We start from the raw sequence: 20,930 nt of genomic DNA, 5'->3' as shown, positions 1-20,930 counted from the left end.
CAAATAGAGATTATATTTGTTTGACTATGCTCTTTATCATTTGGCCAGCCAAGTGAGCCCAACCTTTCTTACTTTTTCTTTCTAAGCCCAATAGATTCTAGAAGCTTTCTTTTTCTCATAAACTTTGCTTCCCATTTCTTTCATTTTTTTTTTCATGCCTCACCGGAGCTTCCCTTCCTTTAATTCTTCTTAGCATAGTCGAGGGTAGAGCAAGGACAAGACCAGAAAATTTTGTAATTCCCTGATTACATCTCATGGTGCCACAGGTAGCACGTTATCACACCATTTCCGAACATTCTGCACGAGAGTGAGCCAAATTGCTCTGACAAACTTAGTATGTCTCGAGTAAGGTTTGAATTTAAAAAGCTTTGACAAAATTGATAATTTGTGTATGGATGGCATGGTTTTAAAAAATTGATAAATTTGGCAAGGAATTAGCTTGTTTAATATGAGATGTGTTTTAAATTGTATATTACCTCAGGTTAGGTTCTGTAGTTACGATAGTAGGCGTAACCTATGTGCACATAAATTGTATTCTAGCTAGAGATTGGTTATTTACGTGTGGAGATGTCCACTGCCTGCTTATTCCTATGGAAATGTCCACAAATGTACTGATCTTTCCTATGGAGATGTCCATGGATGCCTGTGGAGGTGTCCACAGATGTATTAACCTTCCCGAGACTTGGTATGCTTATTACTGATATTTGAATAAGAATGAGTACATGCTGTCTTGGTTTTAACTTGGTACATCATGGTTGATATATGTTGTATGTACCATATTTGACTTTATTGCATTGGAAACAATTTACCTTAAAGCATGACCCAATCTCGACCTGTGCAATGGTTTTAGTTAGTGAACATGTTTTAGCCTAGTCTATAAAGTGCATATATTTTCTGTCGAGAGGTATTTTTCATAATATGTATACTTATTTATTTAAAATCTTCAGCCTTTATTGCTTGCTTTTCTTCTTTGCTCACTCACTAAGTCCTGAAAGACTTAACCCCAATCATTTGGCAAATGGCAGATAAGTGATTAATTGGGAGCATTCTTGGTGAGGAGTTTTCAGTTTGCTGCGTAAGATCTTTTAGCAGTAGACCTGACAATTCGTGTTTTCGTGTCTTTAACGTGTCAGACACGAAGCACGTTAAGGTTAAACACGAACACGACACGTTTAATATTCGTATCTTAAATTTGAAATACGAACACGTATACGTTTAATACACGCGTAACACGACACGACACGATTAACACGTTTATTAAACGTGTCAATATACAACACGATACGATTAATAACACGTTTAACACAATTAACACGATTAAATAAAAATATTTATAATTAAATATAATTTTATTATTTAAATTTAAAATCTATAATTATAAAAATAATTATAACAAAAAAAACAATAATAACATCAAATATAATAAAATTTAATATAAATAACATACATAAAATTAATTATCATATATAAGGTTAAAATACACATTAAATAATTATTAAAAATTATTTATATAAGGTTAAAATAGTTTTTAACTATTAATGTTTAATAGGTTAATAAACGTATCATGTATACACGTTTAAATATGTATACACCTTTAAATACGATAACACGATTAAGTAAACGTGTTTAAATGTGTTTATCGTGTCTAACACGTTAACACACGAAAATTAGACACGAAACATGTTAAGGGTAAACAAAAAATTTGTTTAATCCGTGTCTTCTCGTGTCGTGTCCAAAATTATTAGGTCTATTTTAGCACTCCATTTTAAGTCAAATCCCGCTGTCCTAGAGGTTACGTTTAATTTAATGATGTTTTTTTTGAAAACAATGTGTATTGGGACACATTTTTGATTTTAGCCCTATTTTTGGTTATGAGTAGTATTAAAAGCGGGAAGTTTCAGCATGCGTGGCTAATTCAAGCCGGTTATGTAGGGTCGAGGCGCATTGTGTTAGACAATGCATGACACCTGTTGATTTTTGTGTTAAGTACTTGCATTAGGATCGTTAAAAGAAATTAACATTGGAGCACACATAGTGCTGTGTTGAACATAGGCTATGTTAAGGATAGATATAAAATGTAAATTTACGTTTGATGACTTTATATACGTTGATGTTGTGGATTGAAGTTTAAAGAATTGGTATTCTGGAAGAGGGAATGTTTAAGGCTTGCTAGGTCTTGTGGCCTATGTGCGGGTAGCGACCATAGTGGTGGGTCAGTACCCTGAAGAAGTCGAAAGCACTAGGTAGCGGAGGAAGACTTTGACAGAAAGGAAAAGAAAATGGTTTTGCAAAAAATCAAATGGATCAAATGAAAGGAAGAGAGAAAAGAAGCGAGAAAGGTGGTAAGATCAGTAGAGGAGGACGATAGCAATGGAGCTACGATTTGCTTAGAGAGAGGCGAGTGAGGAAGAGAGAGACGAGGAAAAAAACAAAAGAACGTTTTTATATCATAAAGTTAGTCATTTCATAAAATGAGCAAGAATATTTCTGTTTCAAAATATTTTGACTCTATTCTTCTTTTTCCAAAATAGATAATATCAAAAAAAATCTCGTAATTAAAAAATGAACAAAACATATGAACTAGTATACATCTAAAAAACATATCTTAAATTCATGAAATTATAAATAATATAGAAATATATGCGTATTTCATCTGTTATGTCTTTTTTCTTAATGTATACATATATATATATATATATATATGTATATTTGCAAGTTTTGGATATTTTATAGTATATAAAATGTTCACAATTTTTAAAATTTGATCTTTTGAAACTAATAAGTAATATTTAAATATTTTTGTAATACATTTTAAAGATGCCCACATACTAAGTTTTAGAAATCGAGTAATTTTTTGCTCTGATTTATTTAATATACTATAAACGAAATTACTACTTAGGTAGTGTAGACAATATTGAATTATTGATTGATTTCTCAAACCCTCAAAAAAAATTGTAAATACGCGGGCAAATTTTGTGGCGGGAGTTCCTTAAAAACGAACGTACCCCGCGCCATTCAGTTCCGCCAACTCAAAACCTCAATGGCGCGCCTATTCTAAATCGAAATCTCCGCCGTCCACGTGTGTCCAATCCTCCCACGTCAATTAAATCGAAACACCTTTCTCGCTTGTCTTGTCAACCTCTTATAAACCTCTAAAGCGGCCCCAGTCTCTGAAAAGAACCGCTTCTAGTCTCATTTCGGAGCTCCGTTTAAGGAAACAAAAAAAAAAACACACTCTCGAAAGGAGGAATTTTGGGTTCTCAAGAAATGAGCGATTTTGCTAAGCAGAATAGTAATCGAGCCATGAACCCTTGGGTTCTTCATCTCCAAAAGCTGGGTCTCGAGCTTAAATGTCCTCTCTGGTTCGTTTTCTTTTACTGCTTTTTTTTTTTTTGAATTTACTTCTTTTGGGTTTTGTAATTGATTATTGTTATTTTTGTTCTTTTATTTGTTGATGTTGCAGTTTGAACTTGTTTAAACAGCCGTCATTACTCCCATGTGACCATTTGTTCTGCGAGTTAGTGCCCTTTTCTTTTTTTTTCTTCTTTTAAGTTTTTCAGTTTCATTATTTTATTGCTTAGTCTTTAGTATTTGTTTTTGAAATTTGCAGTTCATGCATAGTCAGATCAGCTGAGTTTGGTCCAGAGTGCCCTATCTGCAAAGCCCAATATGCAAATCGAGGTACATTTCATTTATTTGCTTCTCTTTTATGTACATATTTTTCCAGAAGTTATTGGAAACTAAATTTTGAGAAAAATAGTTATTGTGTCATCTTACTGCCATGCTTAATGATTGACGTTTACATTAAAAAAAGTCAAAACATGTGTGAAGGTAATCAAATTAGTAATATTTTCCAAAAAAGTGTTTTTTTTTTGTTTAAATGGGTTTTAATTTATATGATACATTTTTGTGTCCTTTTTAAAAATTTTTGGAAGCCTTTATTGTTTGCTTCTTTGAAATTTATATGGATGAAAAGGCTATGTTTGTTGCAGATTTAAGGCCAGTCACCTTCATGGAGAATATAGTGGGAATCTATAGAAGTTTGGATGCTGCGTTTTCTGCCAATCTTTCTCAGTGTGTTGTAGATGGGGTTGGCAAAAATGATATATCTTTTAAGTGCAGCATGCAAAGGCATGTTGAAGATAAAAGATATAAGACTCCTAACAAAGGAGGGGTTGAATATAGTAGTGCTGGGAAAGTTGATCTGCTTGGACCAATTTCCCAAAAGCCAGTTGGGGCATCTCAAGAGTCTGGGAATGGGCATATAGGCATGAGTCGAGGGGATCAAACATCCCTGGGAAGTCCTCCTTCCTCTGGTGATACAAAGGACTCGGACAATGATAGTAGTGATCAGGTTAGTGATCACGGAAGAGATTGCCTTGCTTCTGGTGATATGTTAGGTTGTAGCAAGCGGGCCTAACTGCTTTAATGTTTTTAGTTGAATGATTGCATATCACTGCTATTTTCCCTAGTTACTTCAGTTTCCTTTTAACCTGTTGCATTGTTCTGTGCTTCCTCTAGTTTCCCTGATATATAGCTCTTCTTTTGGTCTTATGGTGCTGATATTTATGCAATTGCTTGTGTAAGATGTTATCCTTTACAGCAATTATTCTTGCTCATTAGAGTGCATGTTGTTATATTTAACTATTATATTAAAGCAAAGTTACAGTACAATCTCACTCGTTGGCATGGATTTGATTTTTCAGAGTCGTGGTAATTATCCAGCCTTGGGATTGGGCAAGAGAAATTTTGAGGAGAAACTGGATGATTCTGTTTTAGGAGTTGCTCATTTATGGGATTCCAAGAGACAAAAGGGGTTGAACTATGGGCCATTAGAAATGGGTGTAAAAAATATTGGTCATTGCCGTCCAGTTCTGCCAGCCCAAAACTTAGTGACTTCCAATTTTCAATTAGGATCTCAAAATGGAACACCTCTTGCTGGTGCAGATCTGCCTGTGATATCAGATGACTTCTATGGAAATAGAGCTATTTGTGGATTTTGCCAGTCTTCTAGAATCTCAGAAGTAAATTTCTGTTGACCATTGCTTGATTCTTCCTTTGATCATTATCTGTTAGTGAAATTTATCTGTATAATTAGGGTTGAGATAATATTGTTGAATTGTTTTGTTTTGCTCTTACGACTTTGTTACTGATTGCTTGTGTTCTAAAAATTTTTACAGGCCACTGGACCAATGCTGCATTATGCCAATGGAAAGCCAGTTACAGGAGATGCAGCATTCTGCTCAAATGTTATACATGTCCACAGCTCATGTATTGAGTGGTATTTCTCCTGGAAATTTTAAATTAGTATAATATTTAAGTGAAAGAGGCATTATGGATTTTTGACTGGGAAGAGGGGAGTTTCAGTGAAATCTGTTTATATTTGGGCTAGTCATGTTTTGATTTAACACATTAACTTCCTTTTGTTACTTTCTTGCCACTAAAGATATGCTGATATTGTCTATAATTGCAGGGCACCCCAAGTGTATTATGTTGGTGAATCTGTTAAGAATCTTAAGGCAGAATTGGCAAGAGGTGCAAAGCTAAAGTGCAGCAGATGTGGACTAAAGGGGGCTGCCCTAGGATGTTATATGAAGTCTTGCCGCAGAAGTTATCATTTTCCTTGTGCAAAGGAGGTTCCAAAATGTCGATGGGACCATGTAATTGCAGTGCACCTTATATTACATAGCATATGCTTTTATTGCTGTGAATGTTCTGTTTTTGCTCCAACATGCTTTATGTGTCAATTTCTGCTCATGGTTCTTTCTTTTCTCTTACAGGATAGCTTTCTTGTGCTTTGTCCAGCCCATTCTTCTGTCAAGTTTCCGAATGAGAAGTCTGGAAATGCCCATTCTTCAGTCAAGTTTCCAAATGAAAAGTCTGGACGTTGCATAACAACTGATCATTGCGAGCCAACTGAAATGTATATTCTCAATTTCTTAGATCTTGTGGTGTGTTATTAATCGATCAAAATATCTTAGATATCTTTTGCAGGCCTATACCTTCTTTACATACTATTTTAAGTAGTTACTATTTTATATTTTGTTTTGATTCACTTGAGAAGGAACCAAATCATTTGGAAAGTCCCTTTAGTCTTTTTTAATTAATGGATAAGGCCATAAACTGATTATTGAATTGTCTGGAAAGTGAACTGATTGTGGTTCTGCATGCAGTGACCCATCGAAATTCAGATTATTTTGGGGCCAGCCAGCTGAAAAACAAGAATGGGTTTTTTGTGGATCTGCTTTGTCCTCTGAAGAGAAGGTCAGATGAGACGAAACTCATTTTTTTGTATTTGAATTTGAATCATTTTTAAGTTGTGAGTGGTTATCTTTTCTGTGTCTTTGAATTGTTTATGTGTTTTACTGTGTGTGTGTTGAAAGGTCAAAAACTCAAAATGTTGTTATTGTTGGAGTGTTGAATTTTTAAATTGATTCCTTTTTGGTGTTAAAGTTTCATGATGGATGAAATTGTAGGATATTCAAAATATGATTTGAAAATTCTTTATTAATAGAATATCGTTAATGGGTTTTTTCTTTTCACTACAGCAATTGACTGTCATGTGGTAGTAAAGTTACCAATGATGCTGATATCTAATCTTTTTTGACCTTGTTGCAGTTTCTTTTGGTCAAGTTTGCAAAAAATATTGGTGTAACTGTATCCAAGTTTTGGAAGCCAGATGTCACACATGTGATTGCTTCTACAGATGAGAATGGTGCGTGCACTAGGACACTTAAAGTTCTCATGGCCATTTCAAATGGGAAGTGGGTTCTTAAAATGGATTGTAAGTTCAATTGTTGCTTTCCACTCTATGGGCCTCGTGTTTCTTTTGTTACATTGCATGTGTGCTGGTTAAAAATTTAACCCTGTACCCAATACTAATAATTTGTATTGTTACTGCTGATACAATTGAAAACTTTGACTTTACAGGGATAAAGGCTTGCATGAAAGCTATACATCCTGTGAATGAAGAACCTTATGAAGTTATTCTTGACAACCATGGGTGCTCTGATGGCCCCAAAACTGGCAGACTCAGGGCATTGGATAATGTAAGTCTTTCTCATGTATAAAAGTGCATTAGTTTTAGAAGTTGGTAATGCTTTTACTTTTGCTAGTATCTTTTTCTTGTATCATTTTAGTAATTAGATATTTGAAAGCATCAAGTTAACTTTCTTTGTATCAAAAACTGCTTGTGTTTATAGATATGCTTGGATTGGATGCTAATTTCTAGTAAGTTGTTTTTGCAATTGAAATAAATTTTTTAATCGTTTCACTTGTAGGGACTGAAGCTCTTTGATGGCTTCAGATTTTATTTTGTGGGTGACTTTGTGTCTGGTTACAAGGAAGATCTTCAAAATTTGGTTGTTGCAGCAGGAGGTACTGTTTTGAGAATAATGGAGGAACTGCTGGAACAGAATAATGGTGATCAGGCAGTTCAAACGAGGATGATTGTTGTGTATAACCTGGATGCACCCAAAGGATCTGAGTTAGGAGAGGAAGTTTCAATAATTTGGCAGAGAGTGAATGAAGCACAGGATTTAGCTACAAAAATAGGTGGACTAGTTATTGGCCACACATGGCTTTTGGAATCAGTTGCAGCATATAAATTGCAGCCTTTTGTCAGTTAAGTAAAGAATGAGTAGATAGCTTTTTTAGTTCTGACAACAATTAACTTGTTAGCTGTGTCTGTGTTCAGAGCGTGCCATAAATCTTTTCTTGTATGTGGTTATGAAAACTTCGTAGTTTAGTTTCTAATATTGATCGGAATGTTATATCATGCTTCTTTTGATCTGGGCTGCATTGTTCTTCTATGATAATGAAATTAACCTATATTTTTCAAATGACTAAATATCAATCGGCATTTCATGGTTTTATCTCAGAGACCGAGTCTAAGACTTTTTCCTCTGAAAAGCATGGAAAGGAACATTTGTCCAAGCAGGGCAGCTGTTTAAGGTTGATTTGTGAGTTTGGTTATGATCAAGAAGAACAATGGCAAGCTTTGAAAGTCTAATGTTTCCATTTTTTATCAAAACTAATTGGGCTTATATGGGGCTTTTTCATCATTATATGATATTATATATTTTTGACTTTTACAACAGTAGCCATGAAGGGGTTACATTGAAATTTGGATTTTACATCACTGTAAGAGGAAATTGCATGGCGAACTATCAACTCCGACCAGTCTTCGAGGCTTGACGTTTAGGTGAAGCTTTGTCGAGCGAAGTTTCCATGGCTTCCTGCAATTCCCTTTCAGAATGTATCACGTCTGCATTATAAACAAAATGTTTGGCCACAATTAAGAAGAAGAGGAAATTGAAGAAACCCAGGGCAGCCAAGAAAGCATAATAATAGTCTAGGTGAGAGACGTTAAGGTTGTCCAAGATCCAGCCTCCATGGCCGTGCCTCCTGGTCATATTAGAAACTGTGGTAAGAATAAAACTACCGAGGAAATGCCCAATTCCTATGCTGCTAGTGAAATACGAGGTCCCAAGGCTTTTCATTCCATCTGGTGCTTGGTCATAGAAAAACTCTAGCTTTGCAACTTCCACGAATGCATCGGCAATCCCCATCAAAGCAAACTGCGGTAGGAGTATGAAAATACTGAGGGGAACTGTATCGTTTTTGCCAAATTTTTGGTGCTCTCGTACAACGCTAAGTCTCTTTCTTTCAGCAAAACAAGCAGTGGTCATGATGATGATCTGCAACGTAAGACCAATTCCCATTCTTTGAATCAATGTGATCCCTCGGGGATTTTTGGTGTAACGCCTCACTGTCGGAACGAAGTAACGGTCGTATATGGCTATGGTGATCAACATGAAGATGGTAACGAATGCTGTGAGACAAGCCGGAGGGATTTCAAAGTGGGGACCCATCCTACAATCAAGAGTGGTTCCTTGTTTGACAAACAATGTTCCCACCTGAGCTAACAGGGTGCTTGGTATGAATGTTACCATCAAAACCGGGATCATTTTCCCCATCTGCTTGGTTTCTTCTACTTGGGTCACTGTACACAGCATCCATGGCGAGTTTTGCCCGCTCTTTACTGCAGCTTTGTCAAGGAATCTTTAGAGCAATGCAGTTATAATTAGTGGGGGTGGAAGGTTATATATATATATATATAGCTACTCAGGGAAGCATTCTGGTTAAAGAAAAATAGAAGAAATTAAGAAATTGTTGAAAATAGAGAGAATCAACCTTAATGAAGGGGTGTAATCAATTCTGGATTTCGTAGATTTTGAGTAATCTTCCAAGCTAAGCTCATGTAGCTCTTTCGGGTCGCTTGGAACAGGCACATTCCACTTCCTGACAGCAGCCACCAGCACTTGGAAAATCCTGGTAAAAGGACTACCCAAAGGCAATTTGTGCCTGTAGAATGGAGTCCCCACCAAGAACACCAAGACAGAGACCAAGAGACCAATTGTTGGAAGGCCATAACCAAGACTCCAGCCCACATTGTCTTGTATGTAGATCAAGAAAGTGTTTGAGAAGAGGGTGCCAAAGAAAATGCTAAACATCCACCAGTTAAAGAAGGATAGCTTTTGAACCCTTTCCTTAGGCTCAAAATCATCAAACTGGTCAGCCCCCATAGTGGAAATGTTAGGCTTGGTTCCACCAGTACCTATTGCGATAATGTACAGTGCACAATAGAATATGCCTTCTTGGAAATCTGAGGCTCTTTTATGGCAGTTTTCTTCTTTGATCCCTTGACCACATGATGGAGGCCTCAAGGCAGGCACAGAAACTGCTAAGGTTAAGAGGGACATTCCCTGTTTATTTCCATAGGTGTTAAAAAGAAAGTTATGATCATCATTCATCTACAATTTTTTGGGAGAGTACATGCAAAGAATTTTTTATGTCATTAAACCAAAATTTATCAAATACAGCAAATCAGTGCAAGAATGGCATTGGAATCTCTATACTTTGTCTTTGGAGATCATCATGAGGTCTATATTCTTTATAAATATTTTCATCATAATGTTATGATACTTTGAGTAATTTCAAGCATCCATAATAGTTTTACATGAAACTAATGAATCTACTGCTCACATGGAATTTACATTTATGGATGTACAAGTATTATATTTGTATAGAATTATTATAGGTGACAATTTAAACCCAGATCTTATTTTCCAAAGCCTTAAGCCTTGGATTTCCGAAGATGCCATTTTCTGAAGTAAACAGTTCTTAGAGGCTTTTGTTACACAAGTGAAGCAACAGAGAAGACAAGGCCAATCACAACCTTTTTGTGCGTATGCATGCACGTGGATATTCGTCTGCTCAACCACTTGAATTATTCTTTATAGCTGGCTGAGGATTAAGCAAATAAAGCCAACAGGCCGACAAATGAAGCTGGAATATGCAATGGAGCTATTCGGTTAAGAGATATGAGAGCAATTTCAACTTAAGAACTGCAAAATACTTTGTTGGTGATAAGTGGGGATATATACTTTCTAATCTCACGGTCTCGATTAACTTATCAATTACTTGGGTTAGAGGTAACTGAAATTACTTAAGATTCATCTATGGAATTACTAATTTTCTTCTGAGAACAAAGAAGGAAAAATGGAAATTAAAGACTCCCAGAGTGCGTGTGGTACATCTCCAGGAAGCTAAGTCCACCACCTGCATTGATCTCGTCAAACTGCAGTCGGGTTTTCACAATTAAGGCCATGTCTCAGTATCGTGAAACACTTCTTCCCCACAAGCAAAAATATCAGGTACTCATGTGGCTTAGACTGATGAGATATACGTGTCCAATTATGCATGGTGCATGGCGTACACGAGTTCCATATGAATTATGGCATATAGAAAAGAAAGGGCATGGATAGTATATGGTATTTAAGGAAATTTAAGGTTTAAAAGTGTAGAATACCGTGAGATAAATGGTTGATGCGATGACAAAAGTCCAGTAGCGACCCAGATGAGCATCTGCAATGTAAGCGCCTAAAATTGGTGTCATCCACACTGTTCCAACCCAGTTGTTGACGTTGTTCGCAGATTTTACTGTTCCTTCATGGAGTTTCTTGGTCAAATACAGCACTAGGTTTGACGCTATCCCGTAATATGCCATCCTCTCGAACACTTCATAGCCTGCAAAAAACATTTAAAAGAAAGAAAGAAAGAAAGAATTTAGAGCAATCCAGTGTAAAGCTAATGATGTAAATCCTTTGGGGTCGGGACAGATTAATACATGCACTGGCACAATGCACAAGCGAAATGGAACACTCTTTTCATTCTCCTCCTCTTCCAACACTAGGCTACCTCTCCTATTCATGAATTTTTATTTTTAGCAACTAAGAAATTTTGACTTCAGCTATGAGAATTGTTTTCCAGGGAGAAACTGCTATCTTACGTATGGCTTTGTGAAATTTTGACATAGCATGATCTATACTTACCAACAATGAAAGAACAAGCTTTCCATCTTCCAGTCTCTGATCTCAAAACAGGCCTGCCCTTGAGATCCACACTTCCATCTTCAGTATAGTCATCCCTTCCATCTACCGAGCCTTTTTCTTCTACCTTTGCCATTATGAAAGCAGGAGAGGAATAAGGCCTTGGGGTTTAATAAAGATCATGTGACAATATAGCACTTTATATAAAGTTTTGGGACACCTAACCAACTAGGGGCTGGGGGGGGGGGGGTGGCGGTGAGGTGGGGTTCAACAACCTCAAAGTTGCGAGTACTTGGCTACTTATCAGTGAAGAGTTAGCAATTATTGGCCCTCTTCTTTTACCTTGGGTGACATTTTTCTCTAACTTATCGACCAGCTTAGCAGGGCACAGTGGCAGCGACACGGACATGGCCAAAAGAAGTCATGCACTAGGTATTTAGGGAAACAATTTCTTATTACAGTTACTTCCAATAAGAAAAGAGAGACAAAGAAATGATATTTGTTAATTTTATTTTTTGTTAATCACTTCGTCAATACATTTTCATTTTCATTAGTTTTCAAATCAGAATTGAAATTGTCTAAGTTAACATTATTATTTATTAGTTGTAATATATCTTTAATCTGTCATAATTTCTATTGATGTGCAATGTGACATCACGTGGATGAATATAGATGGATTTTCCTAATATTACAACATGCAAATGCTGTTATATATATATATATATATATATATATATATCACATTTACATGGTTTTTTCCTGTTGATTTCTCCTCCTTGTCCTTGTTAACTTGATGGATCTCTATGCAGCTCAGCTAAACAACAAGCTTATAAATTCTCATCGAAGCTTGGGAATCATTATTATTATTATTTTTTTCTGTAAAGATTCTTCTTGAAGAGCATCTAGGGAGACTAATTAGGCATATGAAAATGTACCAGTTGTTTGATGCAGAAAGTTCAAGTGGAGACAAAGGTGGCTACTAGAATACGAAAGAACAAAATGAAAGGGCAGTGACAAAGACAATGCTTAAGGATTGAGGCAAGTATCACAAAAGACGAGTTCCCCTCATGAAATACATCTATGGGATCAAAGAAGGAAAGACAATTCTAAATAATGGGCTCTGAAAATGAACTTAAGCTTGAATTCCACCGTTGACTACTTCAACCCAATTAGGGGACATACCATATAAGCCACATGTATTGTTGTTTGGATTATATTAGGGTTGGCATATACTCTGCCTGCCCTGCAGCAGACCATCTATCCAGGTCCAAAGAGACTATCCGGAGCCGTTGCCGATGATTTTCTCAAGTGGGACGCTGGGTAATACTAAAACCACATAAAAACACAATCGTCAATGGTGGGGCTTCCGCTCATTAAGGAAGACTTGTGGCCTAACTAGTTACAGGTACTAAAACCGATGACCATTTATTTTGATCTTCACTGAATGATGAAGTAGGGTTCCCATTTCCACCACACATTTAACCATCCTAGTTATCTTTTGAGGTTAAAAAAATATATTAAAAGTTTGCATAAAATTAATTGATTTTTACTTACTACTCTTATGATGTAACATCAAAGTAAAAGAATAATCATTAAGTTTATATAAAACCTTTTACTTAAAAGTTTGGTTACCTGTCATTGTAATTAGCCCTTAATTTGTAATGGCAATGAAAATCTATACTTAAAACAAAAGTTACCCACCAGTTGTGGTGGTGACAAGCGTCCAGACAGAAGATAGAGAAAATTTGTTCAATTTTTAAGGATAGTTTTGACCTTTTGTAAGAAAGATTGAGAGTTGAATTTTGCTAAATTTAATAATAATATAATTATTAATTTTAAATCTCAACATACCGTATTTCGTAAGATTTATAAGAAAAGTAAGCATTGTTAAGTTTTTATTGTAATGAAATGTAACACATGAATGCCTTTTGGTTTATGAATGAGACCTAGAAAAAATGAAATATATAATTCACAAAATTATTGATCAAGTTTATAAATTGTATGCATTGAGATTTCTTATTGTGAAGTATAATTTTCATCAATCATGATTTTTGTTGTTCAATGCAGTTTTCTTTATGCCCTGGATTCGAGAGTGTTGTAGAGATTCTGTCATGATAAAGACATTCTTGATTGTACCACAGAAATAAGAAAGCATCTGAAATTGTAAGTTGGTATGGTAGAGAAAGCACAATTTATAAGTTGGTATACTTTATTGTACTTTACTCAGATGCTTTCTTATTATTGTCCAATTATTTTTTTACAAAGCTATGAAAAAAAAAAAAATGAGACATAAAATTGGTAGAGAAAGAAGAAAGACGGAAATTTTGTGGATAGAAATGACGCCATTGGATAATGGAAGAAACCCAAAAGCAATATATTTTCAACTTTCTGCTTTATTTATGAAGCACTTTAAAACGAATATAAACCAGTTGAGATGGCTTACCTAGGCCCAGGCCGAGTTTCATATGGGCCTTATTTTTTGTGATGGCTGTCCAATAATTGGACGGATATAACAGCCCACATGCCTTTTCTGGATCTCCCCTGATTTGTTGTACAAAATTTGGGTTTCTAATGTACTCAAAATATTGGATGATGGGTTTTTAGGTTAGTGGCTTCGTTTTTTTTATTTTGGTAAATTATTAACAGAAAAGTGTGACCGTCTATCATCAAATTGAAGGTATCATAGTGATAGCTGAAAATACAATTTATCTTAAAGAATAAGTGTCCTCAGTCGACGAGGGGTGGTGGCGCAGTTGGCTAGCGCGTAGGTCTCATAGCTCTCTGTGTTATCCTGAGGTCGAGAGTTCAAGCCTCTCTCACCCCATTGATTTTATTTAATGATAAAAAGTTTTATTTTTCTAAGCACTAAATGATAAGTTAGTATTTTTTCTAAGTAATATAAATGATAAAATTTTTATTTTTCTAAGCAATAAATGATAAAATTACAGTTAAATTTTTCTAAGCAATAAATGATAAGATTAGAGTTAAATTTATTAATGATAAAATTAGAGTTAAATCTTTCTAAGTAAAAATGATAAGATTAGAAATAAGCTGTGGGTTTTGCGTTTTTTGTAAGCAATAAATGATAAGATTAGCGTTTGTCTGACTTGCCATGTACCATTCATATTCCACGAAAAAAAAAATATGATAAGATTAGCGTCAAATTAAAGAAATGAGCTGTGGGTTTTGTGTTTTTTGTAAGCAATAAATGATAAGATTAGAGTCAAATTAAAGAAATAAGCTGTGGGTTCTGTTTTGGGTTTAAATTTAAATAGAGAGATCAATCAAGTGACGATCAGATTTATGAAAAGATCTCATCCATTAATTTATAGCATCTTTGATCAATCAAAAAGATCGGCTTTATATTACAAAGTTCCAAATTTCCTCTTCTCTCTGCACTGCTCGTGTATTTAACAGTTAAACACCGCCTAAACAAGAAACACGAGAGATGTGGGACCTATCACTGGCCTGGGAAATTAACGGTCGACACAACCTTCTTATTATTATTTTAATAAACAAACATGAAAAATAGAACACAAAATAAGAAAAAAAAGGTACAGGCTGTAACTCACACTCATAGATTCGTAACGGTCACTTCCCTTTTCCCTCTCCCACAAAGCCAATAAAATAATAAAACCATAACCCAACCCTTCAAACTTGTTGACCGTTTTGTCCCTACCGCTTTTTCTTTCTTTCTTTTCCTCGCTTTCCTCAGGGCGCTCCTCTTCTTCCCTCAAACCATGAAGACCCGTTAAGCCAAACATAAAATTTTTTACTCTTTCTCTACAAAGAAAGAAACCCCATAAAAAGGAAGGAGAAAGTTTAGAATCAAGGAAAAGGAAGGAGATAGATTCTTGCAATGGGTTGTTTTCTTGCATGTTTTGGTTCTTCCAAAGATCGTAAGACTCGAAAACAGAGACACAAGGTTCAGCCTCGATTTCAAGTGAGTTTTCTTTCTTTCTGGGAAGTTATGGATTTTTAGTTCAGTTTGGTATTTTTAATTTACATGAAATTTATCTTTTTCTATTATTTTTTGCAGAGAAATGCTAGCTATAATGCTCAATCTACAGTTTCTTTGGAACAGAGCAACTTGGAGAAGCCTATCGGTCCGGTTAAAGAAGTCCGGTGAGTAAAATTCAAGGGGGGGTTTTTATTTTTATTTTTCCTGTTCTTCAAGAATGATGCATTAGATTTTAATACACTCTTTTTTTTTTTTTGGTTTTGGGGTGGGGTGGTTTAGGGATGATGATGCTGAGGAGCAGCTCGGTTCAGGTTCAAGTAATCGAAAGAAAGTAACTTTTGATACTAATGTTAAGACCTATGAGCATGTTTTGATTGATGAAAGTACTGATTTTGAATTACATAATGAAGAAGAAGAAGAAGAAGAAGGGGAAAACAAAGGGAAGGTGAACGAAGATAATTTGACAAAACGAAGGGAGTCTGAAAATTCCTCTGAGCATAGTACGATGACGTCTAGCTCAACTTTTTACCCTCCTAATCATAGGTATCAGAATTGTAGAGAAAGTGATAACGAAGACGAAGACGGTGAATTAGACTATGAGGAAAGTGACCTAGATGATGATGAGGATGATGATTACGAGGATTTTGATGATGGAGCCGTGGAATCAAGGGATATGATTCGTGGCGTTCGAGGGGTCACTGAGAAGGTTGATGGTTTGGTGCAAGAGGAAGTGAAACCTATTGGTTTAATTCGGGGTGTTCGCGATAGGAGTGGTAATGTGCCTCCTGTGCTGAATCCTGTTGAAAATCTAACTCAATGGAAAGCTGTAAAAGCAAAAGGGGCACCTCCACCTAAGCTGCGAAAGGAGAACCTAAGCTTGGAGCAAGAAGAGCCCCGGCTTTCCTTTAGTTCGGACCCTAGTTTCAAGGAACTGTCATTCAGTTTCAAATCAAAATCTGATCATGAACCTATGAAGTTGGACCAAGAAGTATCAGTTGATGCCAGCCTTTCGAATTGGCTATCTTCATCGGAAACTACACCTGTCAAAAAGAAAAGCAATTTCGATGCCAGTACACCGGAGAGAAGCATGTCACAAGGATCAAATTCACTGAGAAGCCCTGAAGATAGACCTATTTTAGGTGCATTAACTCTTGAAGAGATCAATAAGTTTTCAGCATCTTCTTCACCTAGGAAGTCTCCAAGTAGAAGTCCAGATGAGATGCCCATAATTGGGACTGTTGGGACCTATTGGAGTCATCATGTGAGCACCACCAAGGACTCTGGCTCAGCTACTTCCTTCAAAGGAATACCAAACACTACCAGCAAGTATAGAGAGGTATATGTGAAGTGAGAGCTGAGGGGAGTTTTACATTAGGTGATGATGGGTTCTGATTGAGTTTCTATCATTTGCAGGATAAGAATGTGAGTTGGCATTCTACACCATTCGAGACAAGGTTGGAGAGAGCTTTGAATAGATGTTCTGCTGAAGCAAGCTCCAATCGAAATATATGCTAGGCAAGCTCGTTTGTGTCGAGTGTTGTTTCTGAGTGTCCATAATCTATAAATATGGTTCCTTTATTGTTTTCAACATTTTCTTGCTTGTTGTATGTGTTTTTTTTTTTTTTTGTACTTTTGGTAATGGTTAATATAATATGATTGGTTTATTGCATACCTCCCTTTGGTGCTGATTACTTTTGTTCCCAGAACTAGAGAACAATATCTCATCCATATCCCCACGAGGAAATTCAGTGATTCTAGCACACTATTGATAAGGTGACATTCTATAGGCATTAAAAAAATCAGAAAAATTTTCATTTTCTGTTGTTCACTCGTTGTAGTTTTACTTGAAATAAAAGATCAAATACTTGTTCAATGTTCAATGATTCTGCTTCAATTTATTCTTCCCAGATGCTTGCCGCCTAATTGGTAAAGTAATATCATGGGAGTCAAAGATGCCATCTTAAGAAATATATATGGACTTCCCTGCCTAAATTATTATTTGGATTGCAGGTTATTTGCAAAAAGGTTGACTGTTTAATTGCAAAACCCTTTTAAAGCATTGACTTATTAACACTTTGCATAAATGATAATTTTGAATAAGAAAAGGCATATATTAAGTGAAGCATGTCTTGTCCGTAAAGCAAGGTCTTTGAGGAGGTTTTTTTGGTAAGAGATATAAATGTTTGTCTTGAGGACTGAGGAGATTGTCTTCGTTACTGAAGAAGATCTGATCAACACCAATCAATTGGATTGGTGATTGAATCCACACAATGGGACATTCAAGTCAATATGGACCCTCATTCATAGGCATTGGTTTGTCACTCAAACACCAATTGGATGCTCGAGCCAGAGTTTCCATCATGAGAGATGAAACTCAATATGAATATTAGCCAGTAGCTAGCAACTTCTTTTAATTAGCAAGAAAGTAAACTGATATTTCCACGGTCTTTTAAACTGATATTTGCTTTTATCACTCATCACGTAGCCATCGGCCATCGGTTTATTACGTGTATGGTTTCAAACAGTTCATCAAAAGCAACAGAACAAAGTTCATCAAGCTCATTAATCAAGACGATTGGGGTGGGAGATGGTAAACGATGGCTTTTCCAATTCCAGCAGTGATTTTTCTGACAAGATTGTTGTTATCTATACTGAGGGAATTAAGGTTAGAAAATAAAGAGTTGTCAGACCTATCAAGTTCCATCCAGGCCAGAATTTGCCCGATTTGTCTCAATGGTGTTGCCCATTTCACTGCAAAGGATTCCAGCCCATTTGCATGGGCTACTAATTCTGTTAAGATTGGATTAAGGCAGAGACGAAATTTCAACTGTTTTGCAAGTTTAGCAAAAGCTTTGTTGAAAGAGTGATTCAAATCTAGGTGAAGAATCGACTATTGAAGAAAAGCGGGAGTCGACTACTGAAAATTGTTATTGTTATTGTTGTAAAGCACAAGAACCTATGCTTGCTATCTGTGATATTTGGCAAGTGCTTGCATGATTCTTTCATTGACAAAAAATTGTTCGGTTTGCATGTTGATTTCAATTTTCCTTAGGCGTTTGGAATCCTCCATGCATCTTTTCATTGTGGATCCAGTGGAAAACAAATCAGTAATGTCATATTTTTTTTCCCGCTGTTTGCAGTAGGATAGTATAAAATTGTTGTTCTTTGTACTCTCAATTCATCGGCTTGACTGTTACTAGTTAAAATTCAGAGTTAGATACACGAAAGCACTTGTAGAAACTTTGATCCGTGAACCAAGAGAGGAACTGAGGAAGTTTTCCGGAGTGTTTGTTGTATGCTTTTCATCAGTGAAATGATATCATTCATTTGCCAATTAACTCTACGAACATTGATCATAATTCTAATGAAAAAGATCTGAGGTATTAAAGTACACCCGACTTCTTTCCTAATGGCAAAATGACGGAGTGTTAGATTATGTTGAACCATGGTGAAACAAGTTAATTTACTTGTAATAGAATGCATATTAACTCCCTGGACTGGAGCTAATTTTCCAGGATGGTTTGACTCCTGAAATCTCTGTTATCCAGTAGTGATGTCAGCTGCTGATCAGCATTTCTTGTTGACTTCATATCGCACAGTTTGGTCTATGTCAATCGTCAATAGAGTGTGAACAACAGAGTAGTTCTGGATCTCATATGCCTGTCTTTGTTCTCAACATTAATTTTTTCTTGGGGGCACACAAAAAGTCAAGTTTTGAACATTAATTTAGGTAGACTATTATTTTGTTTAAATATATATGATGTAATTGTTTCTATTATTTTATTATTATTATTTATGTGCATACGAGTCATAATTCATAACCAGTTCATATATTATTATTATTGTGCTTGGAATAGTTGATTATTACCCTGTAAAGTGTAAACAACATATTTAAGAGATTAGATTTTGGATGACAACAAGGATAAGAGTAGATATACCCTGAGAAATCAAGGCTTGGTCAGTCTGTGAAGGGCTCAATTTGTTCTGCTTCTGCTCAATTACTCCCTAGCTTAAATTTTTTTTTTTTAAATTTACTTTGTGCATGGACTGATTTTTGTGTATCCAAGCCGTGCTTCATGGGGAGAAAAGTTGCAATCAGGTTTCAAAGGCCCTTTGGCAGGATGTATGAACTATGAACACCAAAGTTGCCATTCTCATTGAATATTCTGACCTATGATTTTCTGGTCTTACCTTCGTACTATAAAATGCAGAAAAGTCTCTTTCATCGCGTCTATTTGCAATTAAAATGTGATGTGCCCTCGGAAGAAAATCTGCCTTTGAAAATTCAAAAGTTGACCTTGACTGTGTTGTTTCCTATCCTATCCTATGGACTACGTGAATCCAGTTTCCAGATCAACAGTCAATCAAACATGTGAGTTAGCGGGCAGAGAAAATAAAAGAAAGAGAGAAAGTGACTAGAAAAAATGGATTATTGGTATTAGTATTTTTCATCTGCATAGCACCGCGTTATCAAGTTTAAGTACCCAAAAAGGCTACAAAAAGTGGGTTTAGATCGATCGATCCATACTACTCTTGGAACTTGAAGACGTTTAATCTGAGTAATCATTTACAAAGAGTTAGGTTGGTTAAACTGATCAAATTTTCAAAGTAGGAGGATCCCCGAGTAACCATTTCAACGATGTTCCGAGTTATAATGGGATGTGGGGATTACTGAACCTTTTCAACTTTCATTAATATATATGGTTTCCAAGTTCATCATTAAACAAATATCATTACTCTTTACTTCTTGACTGAATAAGAGGGGTGGGCATTGCAATTTGAGGTGGTCCAAAGTAGTACTCTGAAAAAACAGATGCTCAAATTTCCATTCTATGATTAATTAATTTCATGTTACATATACGTTTAGGATAGTTTTTTTTGGCCACTAGTTGGCATCCTCTGCAGCAACAAAAAAGGTTATAATGATGTCTGATGACACTCACAACAGATTTGTGTGGTTCAAAGAATTAACGACATGCTTCTGTTGATATCCTAAATTTCAAATCTTAAATTATAAACTCTAAATGATTAATAGTTAAAAAGTATATTACCAATTATTACATAAAAATATGACATAATAGTTTCTTACATACGTACAACAAAAGTTGTACCTTCTTGTACCCAACAAAATTAAATTTAAGTTCTTTTTTTCTCATTTAAATATAATTTTTGTTTTCACATTTGAAAAACTTTATGCACTATTGATATTTTCTTAATTAATTTCCTTTTTTTTCCCGTGAAAAGAAAAAGTAATCATTAATTAATATAACCAATGCGAGGAAAAATGAGGCATCATCTAGAACGTCTGTGGAGAAAAACTTTTTGTATATTTTTTAAAATTAAAAATTAAATTGACTTTGACCGGATAAAAATGAAAGGTGGTTGTTGGTTAAAAAAACAAAAGAGACCAAAAACTTCGATTTTAGAGAGAAAAGAGCTGAAATAAGAAAAACCATTCTTTTTGGAGTTGAAATCTTTACCTTTTGGTTCTTAGAATTCAAGGTTTGATCATGAAACTTTGAGGATCTTGAGAGGAGGAGATTTTGAGAGAAAATGAGAAGAAGAGAGAATCAATG

The 20,930-nt window shown here is 35.5% G+C and overlaps 3 protein-coding genes and 1 non-coding gene across 4 annotated transcripts; 3 read left to right on the top strand and 1 right to left on the bottom strand.

The window, feature by feature from the left end:
* The first annotated feature begins 3,178 nt into the window (after nucleotides 1-3,178).
* BARD1 (breast cancer associated RING 1) lies at nucleotides 3,179-7,777 on the top strand. Its single transcript, XM_007050140.3, has 12 exons — nucleotides 3,179-3,362; nucleotides 3,464-3,517; nucleotides 3,611-3,681; nucleotides 3,993-4,354; nucleotides 4,707-5,024; nucleotides 5,181-5,281; nucleotides 5,474-5,660; nucleotides 5,781-5,923; nucleotides 6,174-6,264; nucleotides 6,619-6,784; nucleotides 6,931-7,049; nucleotides 7,281-7,777. Exons 1-12 carry the CDS (start codon nucleotides 3,268-3,270, stop codon nucleotides 7,626-7,628), a joined length of 2,055 nt encoding a protein of 684 aa, XP_007050202.3. The 5' UTR covers nucleotides 3,179-3,267; the 3' UTR covers nucleotides 7,629-7,777.
* Nucleotides 7,778-8,036: 259 nt separating this feature from the next.
* On the bottom strand, nucleotides 8,037-11,573 carry LOC18613087 (protein NRT1/ PTR FAMILY 5.2-like). Its single transcript, XM_018128869.2, has 4 exons — nucleotides 11,397-11,573; nucleotides 10,874-11,091; nucleotides 9,196-9,767; nucleotides 8,037-9,063 (listed from the first exon to the last, which is right to left on the bottom strand). Exons 1-4 carry the CDS (start codon nucleotides 11,527-11,529, stop codon nucleotides 8,169-8,171), a joined length of 1,818 nt encoding a protein of 605 aa, XP_017984358.2. The 5' UTR covers nucleotides 11,530-11,573; the 3' UTR covers nucleotides 8,037-8,168.
* Nucleotides 11,574-14,131: 2,558 nt separating this feature from the next.
* Nucleotides 14,132-14,217, top strand: TRNAM-CAU (transfer RNA methionine (anticodon CAU)). The gene is given in 2 exon segments: nucleotides 14,132-14,169; nucleotides 14,182-14,217. It is a non-coding gene; the product is annotated as a tRNA-Met (tRNA).
* Nucleotides 14,218-14,975: 758 nt separating this feature from the next.
* On the top strand, nucleotides 14,976-17,025 carry LOC18613086 (uncharacterized). The gene is made up of 4 exons (XM_018128861.2): nucleotides 14,976-15,336; nucleotides 15,433-15,518; nucleotides 15,634-16,690; nucleotides 16,768-17,025. Exons 1-4 carry the CDS (start codon nucleotides 15,253-15,255, stop codon nucleotides 16,867-16,869), a joined length of 1,329 nt encoding a protein of 442 aa, XP_017984350.2. The 5' UTR covers nucleotides 14,976-15,252; the 3' UTR covers nucleotides 16,870-17,025.
* Nucleotides 17,026-20,930: the final 3,905 nt, after the last annotated feature.

This window comes from Theobroma cacao, chromosome 1 (genome assembly GCF_053813885.1).
Source record: "Theobroma cacao isolate CCN51 chromosome 1, ASM5381388v1, whole genome shotgun sequence".
Taxonomy (NCBI): Eukaryota; Viridiplantae; Streptophyta; class Magnoliopsida; order Malvales; family Malvaceae; genus Theobroma; species Theobroma cacao.
Note: the sequence above shows the minus strand (reverse complement) of the source record. Positions and strands in the feature narration are given on the sequence as shown.